The sequence below is a fragment of the Equus przewalskii genome, chromosome 23 (assembly GCF_037783145.1).
Source record: "Equus przewalskii isolate Varuska chromosome 23, EquPr2, whole genome shotgun sequence".
NCBI classification, from domain to species: Eukaryota; Metazoa; Chordata; class Mammalia; order Perissodactyla; family Equidae; genus Equus; species Equus przewalskii.
This window is the reverse complement of record NC_091853.1, coordinates 23,330,113-23,354,372: the sequence shown is the minus strand read 5'-3', so window position 1 is coordinate 23,354,372 and position 24,260 is coordinate 23,330,113. Positions and strand designations below refer to the sequence as shown.

The 24,260-nt window shown below is 48.2% G+C and overlaps 1 protein-coding gene and 1 long non-coding RNA gene across 3 annotated transcripts in view; one reads left to right on the top strand and one right to left on the bottom strand.

Annotated features, from left to right (window-relative positions):
* TRAF5 (TNF receptor associated factor 5) overlaps positions 1–24,260 on the top strand; it is a 43,398-nt gene that overhangs the window by 2,517 nt on the left and 16,621 nt on the right. For both annotated transcript variants that reach the window (XM_070591249.1, XM_070591250.1), the window contains one exon: positions 23,921–24,139. In XM_070591249.1, the coding sequence (XP_070447350.1) occupies positions 23,922–24,139 (218 nt within the window). In that variant the 5' untranslated portion in view covers position 23,921. The remainder of the gene's footprint in view (positions 1–23,920; positions 24,140–24,260) is intronic.
* The window catches only part of LOC139078930 (uncharacterized), a 37,677-nt gene continuing 25,169 nt past the window's right edge, over positions 11,753–24,260 (bottom strand). Inside the window, exon 4 of the long non-coding RNA XR_011532122.1 lies at positions 11,753–12,036. This is a non-coding gene — a long non-coding RNA (uncharacterized lncRNA). The remainder of the gene's footprint in view (positions 12,037–24,260) is intronic.

Sequence of the window (24,260 nt, the reverse complement as noted above, 5' to 3'; positions counted from 1 at the left end):
CTGGTTCCTCTGCTGTAGGCCCCTCACCATGGTTTCTCAGAACGCTGAATCTGAGGGGTTAGCAAGGAAACTCAGGCTCTGATCGTGCCTGGATGGTCTGTTCCCAACAACATGGAGGAAGTTCTCCTGGCCACTGCATGAACAGACGCCCGCTCTCTTAGCTTTCCCCAGCTGCACGAACTCAGGGCAAAACCTGTGTCTGTTCTTGTTTGTATCTGGGAATCTGGCACAGAGTAGGCCTACAAAAACCTTGCGTTGAGTTCATTTGAGATGTGTCACCCTTGAGCTCTGAGCTGCCAGGGACCGATGGGCGGGGAACGTGTGCTGGGCCGGGCTCTGGAGAGAGGTTGAGCTGCCAGCAGGACTTGGCTCCAATCCCAGAAATCAGAATAGCGCTGTGCAGTTTACAAACAGCCTGTCTCACCTGATGGACTTGTCCCTGCCTCCAGAGAGAAGGGAGAGGCAGGTGCTGTTCCTTCCCTGTTACCTGGTTGCAAGCTGGGGCTCAGAAGGGACTTGAAAGATCTCACGGCACGTAGGGACCAGCCAGAACCACAGCCCAAGTCTTCAGACTCCAATTTGTGTGTTCTTCTCATAGTATTTCACCTAGAGGAAGCCAGGGTTCTGGGCAGGAGGAGGGTGAGGGAACCAGAACGGCATTCCTCAAAGGCTGCCTGACGCCTTTTTCACTGGTCAGGGGTCTTTAAGAGCTAAGAGGCCAGGGGAAGGGGGAGCAGTGGCAGGCCCAGTCTCTGAAGAGCTTTTCCTGCCCAGATGGTGGCTTTTTCTGAGGTCCCTATGGGACCGGGGCTCCCACTCCAGCAGAGTGTAGCGGGTGGGAATCTGTGTGTGTTGGGGGTAGAGGAGACCATGTTGTGGGGCAGAAGCGATCCCCAGGGCTGGTGAGCTCCTGCCGCTGCTGAGACCAGCATGGGGCCCGTGTGAGTTTGTTCCTTTGCCCAGAGGAAAGCTTTATTTGGAGGGTCAAACAGCAGTCTGTGGACCCATATGTCCTGGCAAGCCCTGTCTTGTGAGGAAGTAGGGTGGAGGACCAGGGAGGAAATAAAAGTGAAAATACTCATCAGTCTAGACAGAAAAACTCCAAGTCCATTTGCAGTGAAAGCGATGAGCCCATTCTGCACATTGTTATCTGGAGGCAGACGGTGGTGCAGCTTAGATCACAATGTAGCAATGTGGTGTCCATCTGAATGTCCTTGCAGGTTCTGTGGCCCTGGCGTTAAGTGACAGAGCCAGTGAGTGCCTCTCCCTGGGTTGTGAGCAGGGAGTGGGGACCCATCTCACTTACTTTCAGCAGATCCCCATGCCTCATTTCTTGTCACAGCTCCACCAACTTCCCTCCTCACCAATTCAGAACATCCCTGGAATTTCCCCCACAGCTTTTTTCTCAAGGAAGAGGTACTCTCTTGACCAATGGGGGAGCGCCTTCTCCACCTGCATGCCTGATTCAGCTCTCTCCCATCTTGGAAACAGTGCCCTCCATTACTCCCTGGCCACTGACTCCTTCCCTCCCCCACATGCTCCGTCTCTGTTTCCCCAGCCCCTCTCCTCTCCCTTTCACGGACAAGCTTCTGGAAAGAGAAGCCAACATTTGCACTCTGCGCGCTCAGCGCCATGCACCTGCCGTGCTGCTCAGATTGCCCTTTGAAGGCTTCCAGGGTCTGGTAATCCTCAGTCGTCAGCCTGCCCTGCAGCTGTTGCCCATCTCTTTGGAGGGAGCCACACCATCCCCACTGACATTCCCTTCCCCGACCTCGAGCTTCTCCTCCTCTTCCCGCCCTGCAAGTGCCAGTGGGGGGCCAAGGCTGTGTCCTCAGGCTGGCCTTCTCCATTACTGTTCTCTATGCTACTCTCCCTAGAGCTCTTCTCTGCACCCAAGGCTTAACCAACACTCTTAAGGAAAGGATGATCAAGTCTCTGTGTCTCACCCAGCTCTCTTCTTGGCCAGTTTGATTTGTGACACACAAAATCTTCACCGTGACGTTTTACTCTTCCCAGGCTGCCTCTTCCTCTCCGTTCTCCTGAACTCTTGCAGAGATCACTGCTTGCCCTTGGTCACCTCTGTCCTGTGTCCCCCCAGCTGGTCCTGATGTGCTGTCTATTCCTAAGACTGCTACTTGAGTTCGCATCCGCCTGACCTCTTTCCTGTGCTACCCTAATTGTGCATTCACTTGCTTTCCCGCACTTCTGTTTTCTCTTCCGCACTGCTGCAGAGGGGCCTTCTTAATCCATAGCCTAATCAAGACTTACCACTTTCACTAGGGGCATAGTGGAAGTAGTGTGGACTTCAGAATCTACCAGGCCTGCGTTTGAATCTGAGTTTGTGACTTGCTAGTTGTAGTTGTGTGATCTGGGCAAGTTGCTCAAATTCCATGAGCTTCTCTGGTAAACCGAGATAGTAATGTCACCCACTTGGGGTTGCTGGAAGGATTAAGTGAGCCAGTGTATACACAGAGCACAGCATCTGGTGGATACTCAGTGGCTGGTTTTCTTCTTCCATGTGTTTGTCAGCAGTAGAGAGTTGTGGGATCTCCGGGGTGGTGGAAAATGTGTGTTTAGCCTAAAGCATTCAAATTTAAATTAAAAACAGACAAGCAAAATAACTACCACGTGCCAGGGTAGACCATCATTTAAACTAGCCTGTTGCTGCCACTTTGCAATCTGTAGACCAGGCAGACCTTGGGGGCGAGAGTAGGTGAGCTGGGATGGGGCAGGGCCTGGTGGGGATAGGCTGGGACCAGCCCTCGGCAGGCAGGGGGCAGGCAGCATCAGATAATGGAGGCCCAGCCCCAGGGGATGGGTTTCAGGGCAAGACTCCAGTCTTTAGAAGGACTTGTGGACAGAGCAGGTGCAGCCTAGGCAGAATAATAGTGCTGGGCAGGGAGGTAACACAGGGGCCCAGCAGAAGAAATAAAATTGATTTGGGAAGCAAAATACAGGCACTGGCCTGATCACCAGGAGCAGAGCAGTTAGTTTAGTGGGATCATCTACAGAGTCAGAGCAGGATGAGTGAGGATGACTCCCTGCAAAGCTGCCAGCCAGAGCCCTTTCTGTGTTCCTTTACTAAGGGGGATGGCTTGGAACAGCCAGCTGTGTTCTGACCCTTCTCTTAGAGGGCCCCTTGATGCTCGAGGATGGAGGCAGCTGAGTGGGATGAAGCTAAACGGGTCGTGAAGGTCCTTCTTCTGCCTTCATGACATTAGGATGCTGAGGAATAGGCTGGCCAGAAACTTATGATACAACCTAGGAAAATTTACCATGATTCGCTGGGTTAAAGGCAAAATTATTTAACGTAAAACGAAGGCTTAAGTGCTAAGTAGATGCAGAATAAAAGAAGTGATTAAACAGTTGGGTGGGATTATTCCAGGAAGCCCTCCTGAGGAGTGAGGAGGGGTGGACAGGAGGGATGGAAGGGCACAGTGGACTGTGGACAAAGGCATTTCAAGGGGCTAAAGAAAGGAGTGAATAGGTGCCCTTAATGGATGGGAAGTAGATTATTCTGGAGCAGACTGATTTCCTTATATTGAGGTGGTTTATCTGAAAAACCAGTAATTTGGACTGTTGCTTCAACCTCTCAGTAGCGTTCCCACGGACCTTGCTCAGAATGTCCTATGCCACATGCTAGCGGCGGACAGCCAGACACTAAATTCTTTCACTCCTTGCTTGATACTAAAATTCCATATGTATGACTTCAGGTCGTTCATCTTGCTGACACTGGATATTTCTGACAAGTGTGACTTCTAGTCCCCACCTCTTCCACCTCATAACTGTGGTGCTGGATTTTCTCAGCACTGACTCTGTTTAGGCCACGTTCAACAGCTCTGGGGCCTTCCACACGTGACTGATCTATTTCTCATATTTAACTTTCCTCACATCATTTCTAGATGTGCCTAGAATGCCTAGAATGCCTCCTGTTTTAATCGACTAATTCATGCCCCTCTCACCCTTTTCAAAGAAAATTCAAAATTCCTCTCTTGTTAGGAAGGCTTCTGTGTTGGGGATCCCTAAGACCGTGCCCAGGTTCCGTGATTTGCTAGGAGGACTCAGAGGACTCAGCGTGTAGTCCTGCGGCTATGATTTATTACAGTGAAAGCTTACAAAGCAAAACCAGCAAAGGGAAAGCTACCCAGGGCAAAGTCCTGAGGAATCCAAGAGGAGCTTCCAAGAGTTCCCCCCAGTGACATCACATAGGACATGCTTAATTTCGCCAACACTGAGTTGGGACAACGTGTGTGAAATGTTGTCGCCCAGGGAAGCTCAGGAGAGACGCAGTGCCCAGGGTTTTTATTGAGGACTGGTCATGTAGGCACCCTCTGCCTAGCATATAACAAAATTCCAGGCTTCCAGAAGGAAAACAGGTGCTCAGCATAAACCACATTGTTTGCAGAACAGCTTAGGCACAGTGAGCCACCCTAATCAGTTAGGGGAACCTGCCCCAAATCCACCTTCCCAGACATCAGCCGGGGCCGTCCTTGTAAGCAGACCTGTCTAAGGATGGCAGTCTGAGGCCTGCACAGCTTCCCTGCATAGTCCCGCCTGTCAGTGCCTAACTGTGCTTGTGCTGTAGAGAAAGTTATTACCCTAGACAGGGAGCCAGAAGACCTGGGTTCCAGCCCAGCATGGCCACCTGCTGCTGGGGGACACTTTGAACCCCTCAAACTCCATTTTCCTCCCTCGTTTGGAAAAAAGAAATTGTAATTCTTGTGTGTAGACCTCAAGGATGACTGTGATGACATAGTGGGTCATCCCCTCCATCCCTCTTTGTTGAGCACCTACTGTGTCTAAGGCGGTGAGCGAGAACTATAGGGAGCACCGAGGAAGGGTGGTGCAGTGACTTTGGCAGGGAACAAGCCTGAGATTGAGTCCTTACCTGGCATTTACCAGCCATGTTACCTTGAACACGCTGTATAATCCTCCTGGATGTCAGGACCCCACCTGTAAAATGTGAACATGAATACTAAAACTAGTACCCACACCTCTTTGGGTTGCCGTGTGGAATAAGTGGGACAACCCATGTAAATCTCCTAGAACACTGTCTAGCACATTGTAGGCACCCAAAGTGGCCCCTGTTAATTCACTCAGATATTTGAGTGCTTGCTCTGTGCCAGGACCTTGAAAATGATAGACACAGTCCCAGCCCTGCTTTCTATTTGCTGGTGCAGACTAATATTGAACAGATAATTACATAAAAAATGAATTCTAGTCATGATAAGTGCTATGGAGGAGAAGTACAGGGTGACAAAAGGGCATATACTAAGGAAAACGGAAGGTAAGCTGGCGGAGGAGGCATATGAAGGCTTAGCTGGATATGTGATGCCTAAGCTGGGCTTGGGTGAGTTTAGCTCAGTGAGAAGTGGGGAGAGGGAGGAGAGGATATTTCCAGCAGACACAACAGCTTGAGCAAAGGGAGACCAGCCTTGGGGCGAAGGCTGTAAGGAGGAAAGGTTTTCCACTCAAATGAAGAATGGCAGAAAAACCAGAGAGGCTGAAGAATAAAGTGTGGGGAGGGAGGGAGCCCCAGGTAACGCCCTGGAGATGTGGGCGGGACCATTGTAGCTTGTCTTAGGGATTTGGAACTGTAAGCATAATGAGAGGCTGTGAAAAGATTGTGTGAGTGACAGCAGCTTGGCTTTTCCCAAATACTCAATGCTTTGGCGGAGAGACCGGTTATAGGCGGGGAAATGAGGGGGGACCAGCTATAGGAGGGAAGACCAGTTATGGGCGGCTGTGCAGTGGCCCAGGTGAGAGGGGACGGTGGCTTGAATCGGGGGTTTGGGTGTGGGGGTGGACAAGTAGGTGGGATGTGTCTATGAGGTCCACTCAGGGGGCCTCACTTGACCAACTGGATGTGGGGTGGGGAGAGAGAAGGCGTTGCCAGGAACCATGACAATTGTCTGGCGACAGCAGCAAAATAAATAATGGGTCTTCACCAAGAGGGAGCTCTGGAGAGAGAGCAAGTTAGGAGAGGGGAATCGGTTCAGTTTTGGTTGTGCTGGCTTTGGAGTGCTCTCGAGACATTCAAAAGGGGACACTGGGCAGGCAGTGTGGGTCTAGACGCAGAGGAGAGAGAGAGTTGGGAGTTGTTAGCTTACACATGGTCTTTGATGCCTGGACAGTGTGGTTTCAGGGAAGCTAAAGGGAAAGAGTATTTTGAAGTGTGTGTTTTTGAGGGGCAGGGGGTGGTCAATAATGTCAGATGCTGCTGAGAGGCCAGGTAAGATGAAGACTGAAAAGGGACCATTGGCCTTAGTGACCCAAAAGTCACCATGGTGAGAGCAGTTGAGGTGTCTTGGCGGGGGTGTAAGCCAGGCCAGAGTGGGCTGAGGGTTGGACTGAACAGACTCCACTGTGTGAGGGTGAGGCTAAGTCGGGAAGCTTGGCTGAGAGAGGAAGGAAAGCTTGAATTTTAGAGATAGATGAGAGTGAGAATTTTTTTGTGTTACTTTAATCTTAAGCGAGTCTCGTGATTGTTTGAGCGCTGATGGAAGGCCCACATGAAAGAGAGGCTGACGATGAAGCGGTGGTGGTGGGTGAGTGATCATCGACATCAAAGACCCCTGTGGAGGCAGGAGCCCAGGACAGCTGGAGAGACTGGCGTAATTCAGAGGTCACCTCTGCCCCGGCCCTGGGAGGGAAAGAGCAGAGCAGGGGCCCCATACAGGGAGATGCACAGGTCTGGTGGCAGGAAGTGAAGGTAGTTCTGGTCTGAAGACTTCTGTTTTTTTCTGTGCAGTAGGAAGTGACGTTTCCTGATAAGACTGGGGGGAGTGGTCAAGGTTTGTGGAGAAGAGAAAGGTTTGAAATTGATATTGAAAACAAGAGAGTGAGCTGAAAGGGAAAACCTGGCCCTGCGCTCTGGTACCCATTCACATGACGAAGTCTCTGGAAAAGGACCCCAGCAAATGTGACTTTAGATCTCTAGCACCTAGTGAGTCAGCTGGCTGAGGGCCCCGTACATGTTTATTGAATTGAATTGTTGGCCTGTCAACCTGTGAAAATCCTTCTCAGCATTTTCCCCTTCTTCCCAGGTACCTGGCTCCCGCCGTGGCACCTCACCAGGAGCTAGTTCACCTTAGTAGGAGTAAGGACCCCTGCTCGAAGCGCACTCTTCCATCCCCATAGGGCTAGATCCTCCCCTCCTTACAGGGACCACCCCTCCTCAGGTCAGCCATCATTAGCCAGCTTTGCCTTCTCTCGCCATAACGGGTAGAATGTAGGACTTAGAAATAGTTGAGATAAGTTTTAGGCCCTGGAAGCAGGCGCAGTGGGAGAGAGGCTGTCCTGCTTTCAGAACACCAGAAGTTCAGTCTTGCTATAAGTATTTCTTGAGCGCCTATCGTGTGCACTCTTGTAAGTGCTGGTGCCTCAGTAAACAAAAGGTACATCCCTGCCATCATGGAGCTTATGGAGAGCAAGGAAGACAGACAGTATAGAAGCAAACATGTCACATGCTAGACAGCAATAAGTGCTTTGGAGAAAAGTGTGGCAGGGGACGGGGCTGCCGGGGATGTCACATTTCCATGTGGGTGGTCGGTGAAGGCCTCACCTGTGAGGTAGCACGTGAGCAGACACCTGAAGTGAGGGAACAAGCCATTCAGGTGTCAGGGAGAAAGAAGAGCATCCCAGTAGGAGGACAGCAAGCAGAATGCTCTTTTGGTCAAGGAAAAGCGAGGCTGGTGCGTCTGGAGTATGTGAACAGGAGGAAAGCACTGGGAAACGAGGACAGGGAGACCGGAGGGCCAGGTCGCTGGGAACCCTGAGGACACCGGCTTTGACCCTGAGTGAGATGGGGCCATAGCAGCAGAGGGGTGATGAGAAGGATTGCACTGGCCGCTGGGTTGTGACTAGACTGTAAGGGTGGGACAGAGGCAGGAGACCAGCTGGGAGGCTAGTGCTGTAACCAGTGGGGAGGTGATGGCGGCTTAGACCAGGGTGGTTCTGCTGGAAGTGGTGAGCAGTAGTTCGAGGTGTTTGGAGGAAGAGCCGATAGGATTTGGTGTTGTGGGATAGAGAGAGAGGAGCCAAGGATGACTCCCGAGTTTTTGGTCCAGCGACAGGGTGATTGGTGGTGCTCTTTACTGCAGGGGAGGAAGGCTGTGGGAGGAGCAGGCTGGGTGGGATTGGATGTGTCACATTGAGATGTCTAGTAGACAAACGTGGAGGGATGGAGTAGGCAGTTGGAATGAGGAGAGGTCCAGAAGGCAGATAAAAATAAGGGCCTTGTCAGCCTTAGATGGCATTTAATGCAGGAGCCCAGATGAGCTCACCAAGAGAACGAGTGTAGACAGACGAGAGAAGAGGTCCAGTCCCAGCCTGGGTGCTCCAAGAGGTGGGGAGATGAGGAGTGGCCAGTAAGGCGGAGAAGGTGACCTAGAAGCTGGCACCGTGCCCTAGCACAGTGCTTCTCACATGGTTAACGGCTGTAACCATGTAACGGGTTAACCTAGCCCCGGGACTTGTCTAAAAAGCAGACTTCTAGGGGCCAGCCCCATTGCCAAGTGGTTAATTCTGTGCCCTCCACTTTGGCGGCCCATGGTTTCTCCGGTTCGGATCCGGGGCGCGGACCTAGCACCGTGCATCAAGCCATGCTGAGGACCCACAACTAAAAGTATACAACTGTGTACTGGGGGGCTTTAAGGAGAAGAAGAAGAAGAAAAAAGAAAAAAGAATGGCAACAGATGGTAGCTCAGGTACCAATCTTTAAAAACAACAAAAAAAGCAGACTTGTACCTGCTGCTGAGAGATCCTGATTCTGAAATATATGAATTAGGGTAGGCTAGACTGTTGTAACAAATACGCTCCCAAAACAGACATCTGTTTCTCTGGTTAAGTTCTCTGAGCCAGCATTTTTATCATGTTCCAGGGCACATTGTTAGGATCCGACCACTCTGGGAACTGTTGCTGTCCTTTGTGCATAGGCATGCTCCCCACCTGGACTGAAAACCCCTTGGGAATGGGAGCTGTCTGGGAACTTGGGATCCTGTCCCACTCCACCCCCTCCCACAAGAGAATGAAGCGCAGGCCTCTGCGTGCAGCAGGCACTGAATAAATGCTGGCTAGGTGTGAAGGATGGACATGCGTGGATATTAAGTATTTGTTTATGCATCCATCAGGCACCATGTGCCAGTCATTTTCATGGGCTAACACATTTAATCTTAACTCCAAGCCTTAGAGGCGGGTATTATTGTTGTCTCATTTTCTAGATGAGGAAAAGATGACACAGGTGACTGAACAGCAGAAGGGATTGGACCCTGAGGTCTGGTTCCAGAGCTGGTCTCTAGGCTGTCCAGCCTCTCATTAAGACCTTCCTTTTGGTTCCAGTTAGGATGCTGTACATTTTCTTCTAGCTATGACACAGAGCAGAGAGCTCTAGACTTGGAGTCAGAAAGCCTAGAATCGAATTCCTGCCCCACCATGTGCTAGCTGTGGGATTTAGGGCAACTCAGGGCCTCGGGCACTTTGTTGGAGATATGATGATGGTAATATTGCTTAGGGTTAGTGTGATGACTGGATGTGATGATGTTTATAAAATACCAACTGCAAAGTACTAGTATGTGTAAGGTGGTATTATTATTATTATTATTATTATTATCTTGAAAATCAAACTGTGGAGCCCCTAGGATTACCTAAAAGAGCGGCCAGAGGGGTGTTGATCATAGACCTTGCTTCAGCTAGAACAGTTCCTCTGTACACTCGTTTATTTACTGATGTTCCTGCGTGAGATTTGGTTTGATGAGTTTCACTGTTTTTAAAAAACTGCAATATTTGGCTGGCTGATCCCTTAAGTGTTCCACAACTGACTGGCTCAATTGTGGGGGAAAAGGCCACTCTTTCAAATTCTTTCTCCTTCTCTTGGGCCCCCTCTCTGGGCTCCCCCAGCTCTCCCTCTTCTGTTGTTCTGATCAAGCCCATCAGACCCGAGAGCCCAATGTCCAGCATTGTACCAAGGGGCCACAGTGTTCTGTGAGCTGAACTCTAGAATGCCCGCCAATGTGTGGGATGGGCATCTGGGGTGTGCTGGGATGGTGGACCTCAGGAAGTTCTCTGCTCAGGGCTGGGGTGAAAGGGCCACCTCTGGTCCCGTCTGCTCTCTCCCTGGGCGTGGGCCAGAGCTCGCCCACCACTGGTCAGGAAGGGATTGCCCCACCTGCCTCTCACACAACATCGACTGTGCCCCAGCCACAGACTCTCCCAGCCCTGGGGCAGTGGGCAGTCGACAGTACGTCACATGTCTGTGGTCAGCTTTGGAGATATGAACCTGAAACAAAGGCAGCTGTACGTGAGCATTTGTGGGAAGAGGAGGCCCAGCTAGAATGATGTCGACCTTTGGTAGCTAAAAGTCACCCAAAGGTCAAGCCAAGGTTTCTGAATCCTCCTTGGATATCTGTTCTGTCTATCCAGGATGCCTATCTAGGATGGTCTCCACATCTCTCCCCTTTCCTCAGAGCACCCTTAGGCCATGGGGGGTGGGGCCTGGGCAAGGCTGGGCCCACTCCCCTCTCAGAGCCTGAATTCTAAGCTAACTCCGTGTATCCAGGCTCCCCCGTCACTCTGCTTGCGGGGCCACTGGAATCTCCATCACTGTCCAAGAGTGTGTACTCCATCTGCCTGTCTATGTGAGAAAATAGGATGGTCAGGAAGGGAGCAGGAGCAGGGAACTGTGACTCTGAGATGATAGCCCCATGACACAATGAAGTAGGGATCCCCACCCTCATTTGCATCCCTCACCCTACAGTCCGGCTGGAGATGAGGGAGCCTTTCAAACGAGGAAAGGTGGGACTTGTGGCAAGAACCAAGGGCAGAGGACTGACCCAGACTCAGGGGAGCCCTGCAGGAGCCTCCTAGGGCTGTGGTCACGGGTGGGAGGAGAACCAAAAGTACAGTGTCGCCAAGACCAAGGGATCAGGGGGTTTCAAGAAGGAAGTGCCAAATGCCACATAAAGGGCAGGAGGCAACAACTTAGGAGAGACTAATTGGCAAGCCTGACTATGTGATTATGGTTTAGACCATTGGACTAATCTAATATGCTTTTCTGAACTATGTAGAGCCTCACTCCCCCCCCACCCCCCCAAAACCCAGAGGATTCAAGCCCACAGCTTGTTCAAGGGCAGGTGAACTTGGGAAGGGGGAACGCTGCAGGGAGGTGCCGATGGCATCTGAGGAGGGACACAGGAGTGCAAGCACTGGTCTGGAGCCAGGAATGGAAGGGAGGGGAGGGGGAGAGAGTGGCTGGTGGGGGTGTTGCTAGGCTGAGGCAGGTGAGTGGACCGAGGCCCACTGCTGGGTGGGGGTGGTGGGGATGGTGTGAGGAATCCGGGCCCTCTGTGCTGCCTTTCTGTTTCCCGTCAGTGTCTGCGGTAGGAGGTTCTCAGCACAGGAATGATTGACAGAAAATGACTGACTGACATTTGGTGGGAGATAGTCCAGTGTAACCGTGATCTGGCTTCTGCCCCATCTCCTACTGCTCTTCCTCTTGTCCCTGACACTTATGCAACACTGGCCTCCTTTCTGTTTCTCACACGTGGCAAGCCCTTTCCCAGAACCGATTGTTACCCTTGCTGTCCCCTCTGCCTGAAATGTCCTTCCTGCCACTCCTCCCACTTGATTCTTATCCTTCCGGTTGTTATTCAAGGATCACCTCCTCCATGAGGGCTTCCAGCCTAGAGTGGCCACCCCTGTTTCTCTATCTCAACATCCTGGTTATGTTTTTCAAAGAACTCACTGCAGACTGTAATTACCTCCTTTGTTTGTTATTCCCTTGTCTCCTCCGTTAGCTTGTAAACCCCGCAGGAGCAGGCTTGGACCATCTCTGTCTTGTCCCTCTCTGGCCCCCAGAGCCTCATGCAGTGCCTGGCGTGGCAGGCAGTCAGGTTATCATCAGAGTGGGGGACATTGATGGAGGGGCTCTGGGGCAAATGCTTAATAGTAACAATGATGATGATGATAATAGCCCTTATAGCGCTTACTGTATACCACCGTTATAAGCTCTTCATGCATAGGCGTGTCAGCAGACTTTTTCTGTAAAGAACCAGAGAATAAATATTTTAGGTTTTGGGCCATCTGATCTGTGGCACAACTCCTCTGCTCTGCCGTGGTAGCACAAAAACAACCATAGACAATATGTAAACGAATGAGTGTGACTGTGTCCTAATAAAACTTTACTTACAAAAACAAGTGATGGGCCAGCTCCCCCCTAATGTACAGTACTAACTTATTTGATCTTCAGAAATTCTATGAGGTGATATCTATTGTCATTATCACCATTTTACAGGTGAAGAAACTGAGAAGCATAGAGACTAAGTAACTTGCTTGAGGTCACATGGCTATTCAGGGACAGATCCCGGATTTGAGCCAGGCAGGTCCACTCCAGAGTCCATGGCACTGTCTCTTGGTGGACCTTGGAGAAGCAGGGAGGAACCCCATCTCCTCTTTATCCCCTGAGGGCCTTCGTTGCTTCCTGTACATACGACCTCTCCAAGTTTCCTCATTTGTTTTTTTGTTTGTTTGGTTGTTTGTTTTTTTTTTTTGAGGAAGATTAGCCCTCAGCTAACTACTGCCAGTCCTCCTCTTTTTGCTGAGGAAAGCTGACCCTGAGCTAACATCCGTGCCCATCTTCCTCTACATTATATGTGGGACACCTACCACAGCATGGCATGCCAAGAGGTGCCACATCCACACCTGGGATCCGAACCAGCGAACTCCGGGTCACCGAGAAGCGGAACGTGCGAACTTAACCGCTGTACCACCGGGCCGGCCCCATCCAAGTTTCCTCATTTGAAAACTGGGGATGGGATGATAATAATAATGTACACATCATGGGTTTGCTCTCAGGATTAAAATGAGACAATTCAGGTAAATCTGCTGGCTCTGAGCATGGGCACAGCCTCACTAAGTGTAATCCTGACCCATATCCAATTCCAGCCCTTAGGTTCCGTTCACATCTTTTCCTATCATCCCCATCCCCTTGCTTCATTCAGATTTGTCCATCTTCATGGCTGTGCTTCTAACAACCCTTTTCCACTGAGGCCTCACATTCCTCTTCAATTTCCCTTCTTATTTACCAAACATTGATTGAGTACTCTGTGCCAGGCACAGGGCTGGCTCTGAGATCTGGAGACTCCTGAGGACAGCCCCTCCCTCCAAGAACACCCTGAGCTGACCTCAACAGCTGTGGGGACTGTGATAGAGTTGGAGCTGAGAGTCTTGGAGTCAGAGCTTCCTAAAGAGGAAGCTTTTGTGTGGGAAGATCAGTAGTGTTTTTTGTTTTTTTTTCTCTTGGTCTAAGTTCTGAGAGCAAATCTGAAGGGTTTTCTGCAGCATCACTTGGAGCCACGTGGACTCTGGATGGTTCTGAGCACAAGAAAGAGAGTGAGTTCCGTTCCGGGCTTCCCTATGCGTGAGACTCCTGTTAAGGCAGCAGCAGCTGCTGCACCCAGGAGGGGGCCGCGATGCCCTTTCAGCTGTTGAACCTCCGTCTCTTCCATAGCAGTGCTCTGCTGCACTCCCAGGAAAATGAGGAACCAGAGGTTTCCTGACAACTTGGGAGAAATCACACTTCTCTTCTAAAGAATTAAAATCACACCCACATCCTTCATCCTGTGTCCAAGAAAACCTTCTTCTGTGAAAGTGTAAGGAAAAGAAAAGAAAAGAAAACACACTCTACCTCTTCCTCTGAAACACCAAACCCTTGGATAGACACTGGGTCGGTGGGCATATCTTCTGGCCATTGTGGTGTCACCCGGTCTCTGCGTGGTCTCTGTGCCACATTAGGCCTGATGGAAAACGGCCACATTCTTTCTGCGTTTCTCCAAGGCCCTTCCTTCCTCTTTGTCTAACTTGCATGGTTAAAGCTTAATGAAAATAAAAACCAGTTTCTCCCAGAAGTCGCACAGTGTGTTGTTGTTAAGCTATGGGAAGAGTGGAGAGGAAGAGAAGGTCCAGGGTGGGAGTGGTTGTCTTGAGGGGTTTCATCTTCAGAGGAAAGATCTTTCTGGGCCCTTGCAGCCAGAGGCTGTGGTAACAACTTTGAGCTCATCTCAGTTCTCCTTGTGCCATAAGGATAACATGCTAAGTGCTTTCCTTCTTCCTCTTCTGCCTCCTCCTCCTCTTTTTCTTCTTCTTTTTTTTTTTTTTTTCACTTTTCTGGTAGTAACTGTGCTTCCTGCAAGAGCAGAATCTCCAAATTCAAGGGCCAGAGGTGACTCTGAGAGAGGGAACTGCCTATCCTTCTAGTAGGGGAGCATCTGGCTCTCTGAGCCAGGGCTTTTCTCTTTTAGAACATTGTGCAGGGCACAGATGCCACAGTCTCCTTGGGTCACTGCGTGTTGGGATTTGACATTTTATTAGCTTTTCTTTGTCACTAACCACAACCTCTCCTCCTTTCATTTAAGCCCAGGACCCTTCGTTGGGTCTCCGGTGGGTTTGAGGAGTAACATATTTGCACCCGCCCCCTATTGCTGAATGTCAGCGTCAGGGAATTGGCTCCTTGTGCTTCTGGCGGGGCCCAAGCAGAGCTGACAAGTAGGTAGTTTGCCTTTAAGCCGCCCATCCTGTTACCGCCTAAGGTGGGGGTCATCTGTCCGCCTCAAGACATGCCAGTAGTCAGGAGGCAAGATGGTAGGAGAGAAAGGACTTTATTATAGCCTGCTAGCAAGGAGGCAGATGGCTGACTAATGTCCCAAAGAACCATCTTACAGAACAAAGACTACAGGCCAGTTATACAGGGGGCTGGTCTCCAGGTTGGGGAGGCATCTGGTCTCCTGGTGGGGCAGACATCTGGTCCTAGTCCTGAAAATCTTTTGTTTTACTGGATATACATCAGAGACCAGAGCCTTATACCTTGATCTTTCAGTTCTCATTGATGGCTATCAGCATAGACTCTCTGCCCCAGGGGTCATCACATTCCTAAGGAACTCAAAAGAACAAAGTTATTGACTTATCACAGCTGGGTTAGTTAATTGGAGGTCATTCAAAGTTACAATATGGGTTCTTTTCTACAGTATGGCTTCCCTTATGTCAACCTTGTGCTGACCCGGTATCAATCTTATGACTGGCCAGTGTGGTGCTGCCCTTGAGTTGCCCATGGCTCAAGGACCATCCAGGGCACTGGCCAGCTTTGTGTCCCACCTTATCAGTCAGGCCCTGTAAGTTTACCTCCCAGAGACAGCAGGGTCTCCTGGTTGTGCAGCCCTTAGTAGCCTTCCTTACAGAGGGGCCTCGGTGAGAGGCTGTAGCCCTCGCCCACAGTCCTCACGCTCCTCCCAGGCACGTTTAACAGCAGTCCCTGGACCCTTTGAGTTCTTGTCTAATGTGGTCATTAGCAGTAGGGATCTCAGATCTAGTAAGGGGTGGAGGGTCACTGGATGGGGGTCACTTTGGGGGAAGCAGCACCGATTAAATCTCAAATAGGGAGTAACATAAGCACTGGGTGTGAATGGGGAGGACCCGAGAGCGGACTTCAGTACTAGCTTCAAGGAGTTTTCTCATTGCTATCTCTCTGGGATGTCCTATCTCTCCAGATCTTATTTTCCTGACATAGATCTAAACCTATTATATTAAATGCCATCACTAAAATGACAACCAAATTGTTTAGAAAGTGAAAAAAATTTTAATGCCCTAGGCAGTTTTAAAACAATTATTGATACCACAAAGGGAATGTGGCCATTCCTAGAAATCATAGTTTATTCTGGAAGATCTGTTAGATGTCAGCTGGTCTGACTTACCCTCATTCCCCTAAGACTGTCCATAAGGCACCCCAGCCTGGATATGCCTCCTGCCCGCATCCTTGGCTTCTCACCTTCATCCTCTCCCATTGGTGCCATCGTTCACCCATCTTCCAAACTGGAACCTGGGCATCAGCCTCCACTGTCCACTCCCTCAGCCCTACCATTGATCCCATTTCTAAATCAATGCATTTTATCTCAGAAAGGCCTCACAAACACGGCTTCCTTTTGCCCTGCCTTCCATCAGGCCATTGTCATCCTCCTTTGGTCTGTTGTCACAGCCTCTTCCCCTAAATCCCTGTGTGGGCCTGTCCTCTGTGTTTATCATCCATGAAAAGATCAAAACCATGGGGTAAAATTCGGAATCCCTGACTGGCATACATTCAGCGCTCTTCACGATATGCTCCTCCCCTCTCTCTCCACCCTTATGTCTCACAGGGACCTTTTTAGGTGTTTCCAACAGGGAATGTAGTTACACAGGAATCAGCTACAAAGGTGATGGCAAAGCTGGGAAACCAAACAGGAGACTGGGAGTGAGGCCAAGCAGAAACTGCCCACTCCCTGGAGAGCTGACGGGACAAAGGAAGAAATGGTATTTCCAGAGCTGAGGAGCTGGGGGTCACACGGGGCCTGCCTGGCGGGAACTAGACCACAGAGAGAGGGGCCATCTGGTGGTGATTAAAGCCATGGAGGAGACCCAATCACTACTGAGACACTGCCCAACACCAGGGGGTGGGGGAGAAATACTCTAGCTTCTCCCTTCCTCCTACCCTTCGGTCTCCTGACAGTGCCTCTGATTGGCTGGACCTAGACAGACGCCAAGGAGCCTGGGAAGCAGAGTTTGTAGGGGGTCAACCCTCACCCCACCTCATGATGCAGAACGAGGGCAGAAGAGCAGAGAGTGGATCTGAGAGCAAAGAGGCAAACGACTGGCTTGTTCCCTTCATTCCCATTCAGCTACAGTTAATTATTAACTGTCTCAGAAGTTTTATGATACCTTCTGGGAAATTCTCTTACCTCCTTCATCTAGAAAATGCCTCCCCCTTCTTCAGGACCAGCTGAGATGTTTTCTTCTCTGTGGAAATCAGCATAGACAGCTCAGAGAGTGTCAGCTACCCCTCATCTGGGCTCTAGCTGTTCTGTTTAAATCGGTCTTTGTGGTACTGGCCACTGGGGTATTGTAATGTGTCATTCCTGTGTTTGATTTCCTCTGTTCAACCTGGAGAGCTTCAAGGACAGACATGGTATCACAGGTCTCTGCATTCTTGAGACCCAATCCAGGACATGTACATGCTGCATCCATGCAGGGATGTACAAGTGACAGAGCTGTGGGGGTGTCTTGCCCAAAGTTTCATAGCAGGTGAGTGGCAGAGTGGGCATCGGGCCCAGGTCTCTGACCCTGTCCCCTTTTACTCTGGAATTTGATTGTAGTAGCCAGTAACTCCAAAAAATCAGAACTTGAAAACTCTGGAGACATAGTTCCTGGCCTTATATCTTACAAAGTATAATGTAATTTATAAAAATGTTCCCAATTTTCCAGACCTTCATTAATCCAAACAAGATATTGGGAGGCTGTGGAAGTAGTGTGGACAGACAGACAAGGACTTACCTTTCTTTGTTCAACGTAAGACTGAATTCTGCTGGATATGTGTCCTTTTTATTGTAACTAAAAGCTAAACTCACGCTGTTTCAGAATGTTAGACTATTTATTAAGTGTTCCCCAGAAATGAATCAGAAGAAATGAGTAAGTAAAGAATTTAAATCGTGACATGCACAGCTTTCCTTTGGAATTCCTAGGAAATTCTCAGGGAAGAGATGCATCAATTTATGAAGCTAAAAAAGGGTGTTTAAAAGAAACTCACTGAGGGGCTGGCACCGTGGCCGAGTGGTTAAGTTCGCGCGCTCCGCTGCAGGCGGCCCAGTGTTTCGTTGGTTCGAATCCTGGGCACGGACATGGCACTGCTCATCAGACCACACTGAGGCAGCATCCCACATGCCACAACTAGAAGAACCCACAACGAAGAATACACAACTATGTACCGGGGGGCTTTGGGGAGAAAAAGGAAAAAATAAAATCTTTAAAAAAAAAAAAAAAGAAACTCACTGAGAGTTCTTAGGGAAAGGATGGGACATGATTTTTCTCTTATCTTATTGGTTTGAGTTAATAACTTCAGCAGGGGGACCACACTGTATGCCCCGTCGATGGAACTGTTAACTGCAGTAAGGAGATACACAAGCTCTAATAATAATTTTGATGACTTTATTTTCTTATTTGCAAGAACTGTTTTGCTGTTCCTGTTACATAAGCCCTTATACTCAAACGGGAAAGATTTTCATAAAATGGAACTCTTATTCATTAAATAAGTGCCTGGGAATGACAGAGTACCAGCTGGAAATGCTGAATTAATTAGAGAAATATATTTGTTAGACAAAGAAATGTCAGTCTTGCTAGTTCTCTTATTAGGGCTCTCTCAGGTCAGTGAGCACAGTGGACTGATTCCATTTTTGAAGCCAGATCATGGGCCTGAAGAAGCTTCAGAGGAAGGAGACAGACCCTGCCCTGGGAGACATCACAGCTTGGTTTATATGCAAGAACACCGCCCTGAAACATCTAAACTCTATATTGTATAGCAGAACAAAAGTGCGTGTTAAGTGTCTCATGAGATAAAAACTCAATTTTGTAAAAACAAATACTAACAAGACAACCAATTAGAGAGTGAACAAGGTCAGCAGATGCCCAAGGCATGCTCACTAGGGCTGGGCAAGACACAGTGAGAGGGAGAGGGAAGACGGGGCATCTGGTCCTCAGGTCTCTGCTGGCCATTCAGTAGGAACAAGGAGATTGTCGGTGAGGGTCACACATGTGCTGGGCCCTGTGGTACAAAGACTGACAAGACACAGGCCCACCCAGCAGCCTGATAGAGCAGCGGCCCCCAAAGTGGGCTTCAGGGGTCCCAGGGGTGCTGGAGCCGCTCTTCCCGGGAAAGCAGCGTATGGGCTCCTACTTGGTTCAGGTATGTTCAGGCACAGAAGCTGGAAAATTCTCCAGATTGGAGCTTTTCCCCTAGAAGAGCAGATTGTTAAACATTTATCACCACACCACTGCCTGGGGCTCCCTGAGACCCTTTCAGGCGATCTGCAGGGGCAAAACTATCTTTGTAATAATTCTAACTTATCGTTTGCCATTTTTACTCTCCTTCTTTCATGAGTGTACAGTGATATTTTCCAGGAGCTGCATGACATGTGAAACTGTAAAGACTGAATGTGGGAGTGGATATGAGAATCCACTTATCTTCTATTAAGCGCAGAGATGTGCAAAAACGCAAACCGTGCTACTCGTCTCACTAAATTTTTTGTTTTGGAAAATGGTTATTTTTCATTAAAATGTTATGTTAACACGTAATTGGCTTATTATCTTAAAGTGAATTAATAAAGAAATATTTTTTAAAATTCCTCAATTTTCATCTCAAATATGGTAACTATCGATAGATGTAACCCACATAAAAACTCTTTGGGGTGTTCAATGTTTTTTTTAAGAGACTTTATTTTTTAGAGTGGTTTTAAGTTCACAGCAAAGTGGAAGGTAAGTGGAAGGTACAGAGATTTCCCATATACCCCTTGCCCCCACACACGCAGAGCCTCCTGCATTAGCAACATCCCCCACCAGAATGAGTCATTTGTTACAGTTCATGAACCCACATTGTGTAGGGGAGTGATTCTCCCTTTACCCTTCTGAGCTCTTAGCTGAGACGTTTGTAATAAAAGCCAGATTAACAGGAGAAAAACAAACTGAAGTTTATTAACATATATACCTCATGTGTATATGGGAGATACCCAGGGAAAAATAGTAACTCTCTGAGATGGCTTAGAATTCAGGCTTGAATACCATCTTGAGAGGGAAAAGGAGGGGGATGTAGGCCTCTTAGGGGAGAGTAAATGATTTTTAGGAAAAGTGAATGGGCCCTTAGAAGAATAAGTGGGAGATATGATAGTTTGTGACAACGTTTGTCTGGGTGTCAACTTCTAGTTTCTTCTCCTGGTGACGTGAGTCTGTCTTCCCTGGTTGATGAAACTCCCTGAGAGGAGATTTATGGCAATTGAGTTCCTTTTGGAGGATGTGTCTTTAGGCAGAGAAGGTGTTCAGAGAAAGCCTCTCCCTGCATTTGCTGCTTTTCAAGCGTCTACAGCTCAAAATAATCAGTATACCAAAGCAGCATATCTTGGGGTGGCATGTTCTGCTGCCCTTCAGTCAAGACATCGTTATCGTCTGAAGTCCATAGTGTACGTTAGGGTTCAGTCTTGCATTCTATGCATTTGGACAAATGTGTAATGACATGTATTCACCCTTCTAGTTCATACAGAGTATTTTCACTGCCCTAAAAATCCTCTGTAATCCACCTATTCATCTCTCCCTTCACCCTAATCTCTGGCAACCAATGATCTTTTTACTGCCTCCATAATTCTGCCTTTTCCAGAATGTCAAATAGTTGAATCATATAGTAAATAGCCTTTTCCATTGGCTTCTTTCACTTAGTAATATGCATTTAAGCTTCTTCCACGTCTTTTCATGACTCAATAGCTCGTTTCTTTTTAGCACTGAATAATATTCCATTGTCTGGATGTACCAGGGTTTATCCGTTCACCTACTGGAGGACATCTTGATTGCTTCTAAGTGTTGGCAATTATGAATAAAGCCCCAATAAGCATCCATGTACAGGGTTTTATGTGGACATAAGTTTCCAGCTGCCTTGAGTAAATACCAAGGAGCGTAATTGCTGGATCAGATGGTGAAAGTATGTTTAGTTTTGTAGGAAACTGCCAAATTGTCTTCCAAAGTGTTACATTACTGCCAGCAATGTATGAGAGTACCTGTTGCTCCACATCCTCACCAGTGTTTGATGTTCTCAGTGTTCTGGATTGTGGCCATTCTGATAGGTGTGTAGTGGTATCTCCTTGTTGTTTTAATTTGCATTTCCCTGATGACACATGATGGAGAGCACCTTTGCATGTGCTTCTTTGCCGTCTGTATATCTTCTGTGCTGAGATGTGTTTTGGATAACAGTCCTTTATCAGATGTGCCTTTTGCAAATATTTTCTCTCAGTTTGTGGCTTGTCTTCTCCTTCTCTTGACAATGTCTTTCACAGAGCAGAAATTTTTGATTTTAACGAAGTCCTGCTTATCTATCTTTCTTTTACAGGTTATGACTTTGGTGTTAGATCTAAAAAGTCATTGCCAGACCTGAGGTTATCTAGATTTTCTCCTGTGTTATCTTCTGGGAGTTTAATAATTTTGCATTTTACATTTGGGTCCATGATCCATTTTGAGTTAATTTGTGTGAAGGGTGTAAAGTCTGTGTCTAGATTCATTTTTTTTGCGTGTGGATGTCTAGTTGTTCCAATACGATTTGTGAAAAGACTATCTTTATTCCTTTGTATTGCCTTTGCTCCTTTGTCAAAGATCAGTTGACTATGTTTAAGTGGGTCTATTTCTGGGCTCTCTATTCTGTTCTATTGATCTGTTTGTCTACTCTTTCAGCAATACCACACTGTCTGAATATTATAGCTTTACAGTAAGTTTTGAAGTCTGATAGTGTCAATTTTCCCATTTTGTTCTACTCCTTCAATATTGTGTTGACTATTCTGAGTCTTTGGGTCTTCAATTTTTAAGACTCTAAAAGGGGGTCCTGAAACCAAAAAGTTTGAGAACTACTGTTGTAGGGAAAGATAAACAGACACACACAGATGAGTGCATTAAATTTTTGTGCTAGGAAAGAGGGTAGAATGTAATGGAGGGGAACCTGAACTGAGTTTTGTACATCCTGCTGCCTCGTTCTGGGGGCTGAGCAAGCCTGTTGCTTTAGGGTAAATCTCTGTGAGTCCAAATTTAGATGCCGAGTGACACAGACATGAGCCTGGTTTCAGGAGAGAACCCTAGAGGGGCGTGGGACGTGAACTGTTGACCTCCCTTGGGACTAGAGAACACAGGGCAGAGTAGGGCAGTTTGGAATTAGTTCTTTCACTTCTTGGAGAGATGGGTGAGTCTTGGTTATTAGGGTTGTGCATGTAAATCAAGTTCTGTGCCTCTTTATCTTCCTAAGTAAAACTCTTGTTAAATCTCAAGAGTAAAAGGGGAAAAGTCACATCTTGTACTGCTTACCTCCCACTCTTGGAGTCCTGCGGGAAACACATTCAGAGAGGAAAATGTGGAGCTCTGGTCTCTAACCCCAGGATTAAAAGAAAAAATCCCCTGGTCTGCTAGGCTCCTCCAGAGAGAAAGCTGTGTTTGCTGAAGGAGGCCAGTTGCTTACTCTACTCTGTTCACCCGGGCCCCGCCCCAGTCTCAGACCACACCAGCAGTGAGAGAGGCCAGCAGCTGACTTGAGCAAAGCTGAGTGTTGCGTGGGGCCACCTGTCTCTCGCCTACATGGTAGGCTGCACAGCTGCTCCCAGGTCCAGTTGACCTTATCAGCTGCCGGAGAATCCTGAGGGATCCCAAGAGCAAGCCAAAGCAAGCGAGCCTGAAAGCCAAGGCTTCCTGTACCCTAACCATGTGGAAGGACATCACCCCCATGTGGAAGGGACCACCCTTGATGGCCTCCCATCCTTTAGCCATTTGCCAGACACTCTGAAAGCACTGCTCCTTGTACTGTGCCAAAAGTAACAATATTCCTGCTGGGGAGGCAGGGCTGTTGTTAACGTGGGGACCACCAGTGGGCTCAGAGGGCCCCTAAAGCTCCAGATGTCAAGTGTGTGTGCTATTTTATAGGGAGAAGGCCTAGAGTTTTCATCAAATCTTCAAAGGCAAGGGGAAGTCCTTGCTCAAAAAAGGTTAAGAATCTCTATGTTAGAGGCCAAGGTTTTTCAAAAAGTCCATTCAATAGCATTAATTCAACAAATAGCTGAGTTGGTCTCCATGCCTGACTCAGTGCTAAGGGCTGGGGACACAACCATGAGCATGACCAGATGCGATCTGTGTGTCATTGGGGGGCCAGATATAAATTCAATAATCACGTATATGTATGTCTAATTTTAAATCAAGTATTGCTCTGAAGGAAAGGAACCTGGTTCTATGACATATATGACAGTGGATGTTCAGTTTTTGTTTTTATATATTTATTTATTTTTGAATAGGTGATATATTCATGTTCAAAAATTCAAAAGGATTATATAGTGAAATATCTCCCCCCTTCCTTATCCCCTAGCCACTCCCTGGAGCCATGCATGTTTTACAGACTGGTGAGTGGGCCTCCTGCCATTAGACTAGGGGAGAAGAGAAATCTTACCTGAGGATATAATGCTTGAAATGAAATTTTGAAGCATGAATGTGAGTTAACTAAGTGAAGAGGACTGGAAGGGGATAGTGGAAGCAGTCTAGACAGAGGCAATGGCTTGTGCAAAGGCCCTGTGGCAGAAGCCAGCATGATATAGTAGAAGAACTAAAAGAAAGCCTGTGTGGCTAGAGTGCAGAAAGCAAGAGGAGGAGAGGTCCAGGATGCTGCTGGGTGGTGAGGATGCAGTCTTGTAGCCTGCTTCACGTTATGGACTTTTCCGTCTAAGCCCTGGCAAGTCAGTGAATGATGAGGGGAGATAACCTTCAATTATACTTGCATTTTGAAAATATCACCCTGGCTATACTATGGAGAATGGGTTGGAGGGGGAATCAATTAGTGGGCTCTTATTTAGTTCAGGTGAGAAATGATGTGGCTTGGTGGTGGTGATATATCTGTCTATCTATATGTTGCAAGAAATGTACTGGTGTGCGATGTTCTTCTCAAAAATGTTAACAAAGCATTTTTCTCAATTTTCTCAACTGAATGGAAGAAAAATCCATAACAATAGCTTACATAGAATGTAGTTAACATCTGTCTATATTTTGTTCAAGGATATGGCAAACTGACAGGATAAGTTAGCATCCTGTAAAAGGTAAATGGACAAAGGGCTAAAGTCTGATAGAATCGTGCTGGAAGTCACTTGGTCCAGCCTCCCACCTGAGTACCCCATCTCCCCTCTGTGGGGGCCCTCCAGTGGCAGGAGGTTGTCATTGTTGTCACAAAGTCATAACTGAATGACCGTGTGGGTGATGTTCACTAATTAGGAAACAAATAGTTAAAACATCTGATGGCTGTCGTTGTTTTGGTATTTGCACACTTAATTTTCTTTCTCTTCTCTTGACCCCTCAGAATGGCTTATTCTGAGGAGCAAGGAGGTGTCCCCTGTGGTTTCATCCGTCAGAATTCCAGCAACTCCGTTTCCTTGGACTTTGAGCCCAACACAGAGTATCGGTTCGTAGAGCAGTTAGAAGAGCGCTACAAATGTGCCTTCTGCCACTCTGTGCTTCACAACCCCCACCAGACGGGCTGTGGGCACCGCTTCTGCCAGCACTGCATCCTGTCCCTGAGGTGAGTGGGCAGGGCCTGCAGCTCCGGCCAGAACCAGACGCGGCTGTTCCTGGGATCGAAATGTCTTCTGTGGCCACTCGACTGTAATCGTGGTTTTTGGAATTGCTGTGGTTGCCCACAG